The sequence below is a fragment of the Pholcus phalangioides genome, unplaced genomic scaffold (assembly GCF_987345545.1).
Source record: "Pholcus phalangioides strain wild (caught in Gottingen) unplaced genomic scaffold, Ppha-v1.0 ptg000009l_1, whole genome shotgun sequence".
NCBI classification, from domain to species: Eukaryota; Metazoa; Arthropoda; class Arachnida; order Araneae; family Pholcidae; genus Pholcus; species Pholcus phalangioides.
Window position 1 is genome coordinate 12,771,645 of NW_028301602.1, and position 9,505 is coordinate 12,781,149.

Here is a 9,505-nt window from a genome sequence, read left to right on the forward strand (position 1 = left end):
AAAAAATTGATTGCGATTTCGTGATGCACTTCCGAGAAAATAGTGTAGAAATTATCACTTTTTTTTTTATCTCTCTTTATCTCAAATCTTTCCACATCTCACGTAAACCGACACTTTATGTTATGCCTTCAACTTCAGCCCCCGTCTATTCCATAGCCCAGAGTTCTTAACTCTTTTGATAGCTCCCTCTAGCCCCATCTTAATCTTCTTGGGCGGAAGCAGGTGTCCAATATCTTTTCATCAATGGAGCGTGATTCGCTTGTTAATCCCTACAAATGATGGCGGTGGTTGTGCAAGAAAAAGGGAAACACACAGTCTGTAGAAATCCCATGGCAGCTTTGCGACTCTCTCTCTATACCTTATAATAAAAATCGCGAGGTCCTCTCCGCACAAAACGCGGAAACACATAATAACGCGGCGGTAGAGGTCGGATGAGACGAAACTACCGCTTTGAAAGCTATGAAAAGAGGCTTTAATTTTTAAACAACAGATTGGAGAGTAAAACGAAGGAGGAAAAAAAAACGGGACAATACATTTCGGACAAAGAGTGTTTTGTCCCGACTGTGACAGTCAAACGTGAAATATTACCTCTTCAATTAAGAACGTGACTCTCTGTCCAAGATGAAGGTAATTAAAAGGCGGGGAAATAGAACCAAAATTACAAACGTAGACTGAAATAGAAATTGTTGAAACTTTGTTAAGAACGGGAGAGAGAGAGATGGAAATTTTTCATAATCCTCCACTGAATGTCGCCGCTACTGCCTTGTTATTTCTTTTCTGAATAAAAGGCACTGATTAAGGGACGTCGGCCAAACAATTTAACGCCAACTATGTGATTATTATTGAATACAATTTCCTCTCTCCTGTTCTCGTTTTGTTTTTTCAACCCCTTCTGTGACTATTTTGTAAAAGCTGGTTGTTCTCCTCGTTAATCAAGAATGATGGTGTAATTAATTATCCAATTTATCCCCTCTGGGAAATTATTCAAATTCAGTGGTACGTTATTCGATGTGTTACGTCATTATGGCACAAAAAGAAATTGTCTATTCGTAATATTGTTGCGTGCATGTATGGTGGATCGTTGTTGTTCGTAAAATTGGATGCACTAAGTCCTGCCAAAGTAGAAATTGTTTGAAATTGAGTTGAAATTCTTTGATTAAACACTGCTTGAAAAATCGTTCTTGAAAATTTATTCACGTCCAACAATTAGAACAGTGAAATCTCGATATAACGACACTCTGAACACCAAGATCATTATAGAGAGATTATCGTTATATCGAGAGGCATGAGTTCAACATTTAGTAGACTATAGGCATTTCCAAACAAGACTTGAAAAATAACCTTGTAACGGGATTTATCGTTATATCAAGTATCGCTGTAGCGAGGTTCCACTGTACTATATTTCGCTATTCGAGAATACTATTTGAACATGAAACTAAACATGTTACAGTGGATCTCGCTTATAACGTTTTGCAAAATTGCCATGACTAAAACGTTGTAAGCGAGGAAATGTTTGTTTTGTGAATGTTGAGACCATAGAGAAAAGTCGTATTAAGCGGAAAATGTTCTAAGCGGTGGCTATATTAGTGGGATCCACTAAATTTACACCAGTGTTTCTTAACCCTTTTTGATCGGTGGCCCTCTTTAGGCCATTTCATTTTCTCGAGACCCCGGTTTTATCCAGGGCCCCATCATCTTTCCCTACTTCTTGAATTCTTTTAGTAAATTTATTGTGAACAAAATGTTTTAACTTGGTCTCCAGAGCCCTGAGCTCAGTGAGCTTCCTTCTAGTTCTTCTGGTTTTAGGTAGGCCATCTCAACATCATGGTCCCGAGGAAAAGCGAAGCCACCGCCTTGTTATTTCTCTGTGTCTTTTTTAGAACAACAACAATTAAGGCACTAATTAAGGATGTCAGCTAAACAAGTTACCGTAAACTTTGTGATTATTATTAAATACAATTTCCTCTCCTGTTCCGTTTTTTTTTTTTTTTTTTTTTGTTTCTGTGACTACTTTCTACAAGATGGTTCTTCTCCCCCTCATTAATCAAGAATGATGGATAATTAATTACCCAATTTATCTTCTGAGATATTATTCAAATTCAAGTATTTGATGTGTTACACCATTATAGAGAAAGAAATTGTCTATATACGTAGTATTGTTACGTTCATGTATGCTGAATCGTTATTTTCTCGTAAAATTGATGCACAAATTCCTGCGGCTAGAAAAGTTGGTCTGGATTTTTGTCATTATTTATTCAGGCACTCCAATAGAACAATACTACATTTCGTTATTGAAAGTACAAAGGCCACAACAGGCAAAATGCTCTGCAAAGGTGACTGAAATAAAGACGCCCGTAAAAATATGGATGTTTGAAAAAAATGTCTTAAACCCTAAAAAAATAAGAAATTAGCACAGAAAAACAAGTAAAATTATATATCATGAAATAATTATTATGATAACATATAATCACTGCCCAATATATTTATCGTACTTCTTTTGAACGTGCCAATTATGACAGAATTCGTGACTTCCTGGGGTAAGCTATTCCATTTTTTTCACAACACTGTTAGAGGAAATTGTTCCTGTGACACCACCACAACCTGGAGTTGTCTCTTACTATTCGATACTGGTGTCCTCTTTGTCGAAAATATACTATTAGCGAGTACTATACTATTTGAATACTATTGGAGTATAAAACTAAACGTGTTATCGACACAATCCTGCTGGGGTAAATCGAGAAGCTATCCATACTTAGAATGAGCCACCCATAAATATTTTTTATGGGCATTGTATAATATTTTATCACGTATATATAGTTTTTATAGTTTTTGTAATTGCATTGGGTTGTTGTATTTTAGAAGTAAATGACATCCATATTTGTTATGGGGCATCTTTTTCTCAGCCACCTCGTTGGGAATTTTGCCTGTTGTGGCGTTGCATTTGTATAATATTTTTTTTTAAATCCTATTTTTCAATTCATTTCACAGAATTCGCATTGTGACGAAATTATAACTGAGATATGAAACTCCTTGTTTCTGATTTTGGTAAAAAATTCAACGTTTTAATGTTTCATTATATGAATAAAATTAAATAAGTTATTCTAAGTATGACATGAATGTCGCTCTTCACTTGTTAATACAAGATATACGGAAGACTGGATGTTGTGAAGATATTTATTATTTGAGATGTTAATTTTTTTTAAGGAAGGAAAAACTCATCTCCCGGTAGAGGCAGATGATGAGCATGGCTATTATGATGAAATGTCTCTGATTTCGTTGGAGCTATAATTAACAAAAATGTAATTAATACGCAGAAAATGCAGTAAATATTGAGTTGATCTGCATAATAATTTTTAGATTTAACCGTGATTAATTAAATAGTCGTTACGATTTGTTGTTTTCAAAGACCGAAATATCGAAGAAAAATCTTGAATATCTTTCTCATGTTAATAACGGCAATAAAGAAAGATGATAATAAAGATGGTACAAACGCAAAAAAGATTGTAAAACAGAAATTTCAGACAAAACTATAATTCATATGAACAATAAATTTTTATTCAAATTTTAAAAATTTACAATTGTTTTGAATAAAAATACTTTTTTCTTCACATTCACAGCCGAAGCTGCCGGTAAATTTCTCATAAAAATTACGATTGAGTGATTGAAGGATAATTGGAATTGAGATCAGAATAGGACTTGAAGATGCAAATCTTTCAGGCGAAAAAAAAAAAAAGAAAGACTGGGAAATAAGTTATAAGTGAAAATTAACTAACTTCAATCACTCTTATTGAAAGAGATAAATTGGAATTATCATTCAATAATTCGAATTATCTTTAAAATTTAAAGGAACAAATCGAGAAAAATTATTGAAAATTACAAAAAAGCTCGAAAAAGACTAGACGTGAAAAATAAAAATTTTAGAAGAAAATTCATTTCAAAATATCGATTTTTTTTTTCAATTCAACTTCACAGAAGTCGAATTATTGCGAAATTATAATTGCCATAAGAAATCCCTTGTTTCTAATTGGGAGCTAAATGATCGTGACTTAGATAATGATTTCTCTTTTAAATCGATATGCTAATTTAGGATAATGACTTATGGATTAGACGAGAAAATTAAGTCCGATTAATACTGTTGGTAGCCGTTGTGGCCGCCGTATTGGCTTGGTTGATAAGCGCCTTGTTGAGGGTATCCCTGTGGTGCGGCTGGTGCTGGTGCTGGAGGTGCTTTAGGGATGTCGTCACCTTCGGCTTTGAAACCATCCTTGCCGGCCGTGTACCTGATCACCCTCTGCTTACCGGAGGCATCGACGTATCCGTAGGCTCCAGAAACGGATCCGTCAGGGTTCCTGGTCTCTTCCCGGAATGACTGTCCGTCGTTTCCGGCTGCCCGTCCGGTATCGTACCCGAACTTGTAGTCTCCCTGGAGCTGGGTGCCAATGTTCACGTAGTGGACAGCGGCCGGGTTGTGGGCTCTCTGTTGGGATGGCCCCTGGTAGTGAGCTGGTTGCGGCTGGTATTGCTGGGGTGGTTGTTGGTATTGCTGCTGGTTGTATCCGTGCTGGGGTGGGTACTGGGCGTAGGCCACAGCTGCCAGGCAGAGTACGATCTGGAAAAAGCAAAGGAGAACAGTCGTGAGATACAGAAAATTAAAAACCAGAGTGGTATAATTGCAATAACCCCATCTATCTATCTATATATATTGATTTTTTTGCGCGCCCGCGTTGTGTGTGTTCTCTATACAAATCTACAATTTTAAACCGATCGTTGACAAATTTTACACTAGTACCAAACAGGACCCCGACTGTCCCCGAAAAGTTCATCAGAGCAGGGCAAATGCCTGAAATGGGCGGAAAAACTGTCGGGCAACAATGATTGCCTTAGGATCCAATAATCACTTTCGGAATGCTTACTTTAGTTACCGTGGTTTCCAATCACAATGCCTTTCAGACATATTTACTCTCTTACTACAATTTTAGACCGATCGTCACCAAATTCTGCATATATGTATACCAAATATGACTGGACTTGAACGATAGGATACTTTAAAAGTTCACCAGAGTTGAGAAAATGCCCGAAATGGGGAAAAAACGGATGAGCAACAATTTTTTTCCCCTCAACAATGACTTTCGGAATGTTCATACTTTGGTTACCGTGGTGATTTCCGAACAATGCATTCCAGACATGTTTATCCCTGTACAATAAAGATTTGTCATTTCTCTTATGTCACTTTGGTACATGAAGAAAGCCCTGAGGCAAAGATGGGTATTTGTGCTCTTTACTACATAAATATAAGAATTATTTTACTTTGTCCCCATAAGTAATAGCATGAAACATTAAAACCATATTTTTTTTTCTATTTTATTTTGGTCTAATAAAATTGAGATTTTTTTTAAAATTTTTGAATTTATTTGAATATATTCTTAATTGCCACATTCAGCCTTAAATTATTTGTCAATTTATTCTTATATATATTTTTTAATTTATTTCAATTTTTTTCAATTGTTTGTTATTTTTTTTAATTTATCTCAATTTATTCTTATCACTTCTTTTTATTCATCTTAACTTTCATTTAAAATAGTATCCACTACTCAAAATATATAATTTTAAACATTATTTACCCTGAATACTTATTATTCATTTCAATTTACTATTAAATTTTTTTTTGTATCTTAATTTATTCTTTTTTTTATCTATCTCAATCAATTTTTATCATTATTGTTCTTGTCTTACATCTTATTTAAATTGTTATTTACCTTAATTTATTTTTTTTTATAAAATTTAATTTGTTTCCGAGTTATCACTTAAACCCAAAAACAGAACATAAATAGGTAGAAGAAATAAACAAACTTCTAAGCTTTCGCTATTAAATACTCTTCGTTATTACGCAATTCCTAAATGAATGCTGAATTCATCCTATGATCAATGGATTATCAATTACTCTCGAACAGCAATAATGTCATCTTAGCTGCTGATACAAAATTGTCAATTCACAGTCTCATAATAATTAAAATCTATTAATCATAAAATTATATTAAAAAATCTCAAAATTTAAATTTTGCATCTAAACTCAATTTTTTTCCAATAATTAAAAAAAAAATCTCGATATAACAGTAAGACTTTCAAGTAATGCATGAAATAATCGAGTTTTTAATTTTTTTACAGATAAGATATTAGAAAATAAAACTTACAGCAGAGATCATCTTTCTTCCTTTTATTCTTATCTTAAACCTTCTCTAAAGACCGACAGATGGTTTATGAGATCCCGATTGAAAGTTTGAGCCTTTTTATACTCAAGAAACGGGTTATACATTTCAAACGAATCCCCATGTATATACATGCCGATTTATTATTATTACATTTTCTTGAATTATTATTACTTTAATGATATTCTTACAAGGAAAACTTACGGGTAAAAAGAGCGAGGATAAAACCATTCCGAAAACAAAGACCGCTTTTTGAATCGGAAAATAAAAAAATTCAGGGCGTTGTCTGGATTCAGGGACGCCACTGTAAAGTAAAGTAAAATAAAAAAAAAAAAAAAACAACAGCCGGCTTTTTCTATATTCGAACGGGTTACAAAGAGACGTGTTAAAACTAACGTCATCATATACCTCCTCAACAGCAAAATTTCTCGTCGTCTATCTCTTCAATGTCCTTCGAAATATGTTAGCGTGTGTTTTTTTTTTTTATTGAAAAGGAATTGGAACGAACAACCCTAATTTTCATTGCTGTCCGTCGACGGCGTAGGAAAGAAAAGCAAACGGGTAACTAGCGTACCGACGACGGATGGCCATGGGTTTTGGCCCCTTACAAGGTCAAGAATAAACGCTTTTATGGATTATGTGAAAAGCGAGACAGACGTTTATACGTAAAATGTTACGTTCGGGTATTTTCGTTTCCGATATGAACATGATAGGAAGAAAAACAAAAATCACTATATTCTTCTGTAAACTGCCACTGCCATCAAATACGGAAGAGGACAATGACGTGTTTCTTTTTTTCTTTTTTTTTCAAAGATAGCCTTGGCTCGATATCATCATATACGTGGGCCAAAAACGCCTGAACAAAAAGCGTTACAGCATCACGTATAATAACAACCTTCAGGTCAGCGAACGGCTTTCTTTTCTAGATGAAATAAGAATATAAAAATGCTTCTATTGCCTTCGATTAGGCTACGAGGCATCATCACCATAATCGAAGAGTTCACCTTCGTGACGTCATTCACGCGTCAACTCGATCATTTCAACTCGGAAAAACACGTCACCGTTCGACGCTTTTGACGTCATATACGACGATTCGGAAATCAACTTTGAACTTACTAATTAGTGCTTATGATTTATTTGTCTGTTTTAAAAGGTCACACGCAACATCATTCGTCCGTGGGAAGCTGATTTAGAAAAAACCCAAATGTGATATGAATGTGCACGTTTGCAACATTACCACGTACTTTATTCATTAGCAGCAAATCAAATCAGTGGATCTGCACAGCAATGATCTTTAGAGATAATTATATATTAGAGTCCGAATCTATAGATAATTGAGAGAAGCCAATAAATTACTGAATTGGATTATAGCGTGTTTCGCATTCTATAGCGTTGAAATGGATGACCGTCTGGGAATTTTTAATGAGATTCACATTTAAAAACATGAATTATCGGATAATATCTCTTGTTGACGTTTACGTGATTTTTCATGTTGCGAATTCTATCGTCATCAGTTGTTATTATCAGTTTTTATCTTAAGAATCGTTTCAATGATGTCGTTGTCTAAAGCAAACATATTATTTCATGAATACATTGATCTTATTAAGATTAATGTAGACTATGTAAGATCTGTGATGGCTAGGATGTCACGATAGAGGACTATTATTTTTAGAAAAATATAGAAACATGTAAGTCATTGATCTACACATATTTAAGGTAACTGGCTGTTTGTGACTTCGAGGTATAAAATGTGGGATTTTAAGTAGTCTCCTACCTTTTAGCATGGTAAAAATTTTCTAATGTACAAATATTATTAAAAATATTATTCACATACATTGATTTATTTGAACTTTTTACCACATATATTTTATTGTGTATGCTATCCCATGTCAGTACAAAATTTTACGTATCTCTATTACTTAATTTTTTATAAATTTTCCAAAAAATGCATTAAAAACAGATTGCGCACATAATAAAATTGCATGCAATCAATGTAATTGAATAAAAATGATTCTAAATAAAGAAAACTATTCACTTTATAGAATGATGAAAACATATTGGGAGAGATCTCTTATCGATTCTTATTCAAAATTATTATTATTTTTTTAATTTTATAACCGAAGTATATATTCATGAATGGATCTCAAATATTTTTTGTCATTTTATGACCCAAACAGTTTCCTTTATTTTGAATCAATTTTCATGTTAATTTATCATGCGCGGAAATTACTTTCAATGAAAATTGGTTTTTTTTTGAAAATTTGTAAAAACTTAAGTATTAGAGATATGTAAAATTTTGTACAGGTATACACAAGCATTACATATACGAGGTAAAAGTTTAAAAGAAATCACAGGATAAGAATAATATTTTTAATAATATTTCTACAATAGAAAGTTTTTATCATGTAAAAATGTTGGTGACACCCTTAATCATAATAAACGGTAAAAAAAAAGGAAATCCAATGAAATTTCTGAAATAATTCCATACCTGTTTTTAAAGATATTCTGTATAATGCTCTAGAAATTAATTTATTTCTCCAGTACAATGCGTGCTAGACATAGTGCACTACAACACATTCAAATTGTTTTGATATTTTATGTTGCTATAGCGGTTGCCTGAGCAATAAATTAAGAGTTTTGAGGACGCTAAATATTCTCTGAAATATGTTTCGATTTTCATAAAACATTGCGTGAATTTTTACAAAAAAAATCAATATAGTATAGTCTCGACTATACGGCTCGCGACAATTTGGTCTTCGTACTGTCCGGCCTAGTTAAAAATAATATTAATACATTAATAAATTACGCACAATTTATGTGTGAGCAGTAAAGTAAATTAAAGTAGTTTCTGTAAGAACTAAACCAACGTTCTACGTTAATGTTTAGTTGTTTTTTAAGTGTGTATGTGTGTGCGTGCGCGCGCGTGCGTAATACTACTACTACTTCACCGCACACCAACTTTCAGCAACTACAGCAATTTACTACCGATCGAGTCTGGACGAAAATGAAAGTGTCATATACCGGTGGCCGCATCAGGTTCGGTAGGAAAATAACTTGTCTTCTTCCCCGTGAACGAACCAACGGACCTGATGTATTAATACTGGACAGTTTACATGATTTTGTTTCCTGCAATTAATTAGACAAAATTTATCTTCAATTATCAATCAATATCAACATGAATGATGATTTTAAACAACACGTGAAATCGAATAGTCACTCAATATACCCTTTCCTAACAACTGCTGATGAAATCTTGACAGTTATTAAAACATTACCCACTTCTGGATCTTTGTAGAAAC

The 9,505-nt window shown here is 33.6% G+C and overlaps 1 protein-coding gene across 1 annotated transcript; it reads right to left on the reverse strand.

Annotated features, from left to right (window-relative positions):
- Positions 1-3,533: 3,533 nt before the first annotated feature.
- LOC149081776 (cuticle protein 6-like) lies at positions 3,534-6,284 on the reverse strand. The gene is made up of 2 exons (XM_089236852.1): positions 6,192-6,284; positions 3,534-4,609 (listed from the first exon to the last, which is right to left on the reverse strand). The coding sequence occupies exons 1-2, from the start codon at positions 6,201-6,203 to the stop codon at positions 4,127-4,129; spliced, it is 495 nt and encodes a 164-aa protein (XP_089092978.1). The 5' UTR covers positions 6,204-6,284; the 3' UTR covers positions 3,534-4,126.
- Between the last annotated feature and the right edge of the window lie 3,221 nt (positions 6,285-9,505).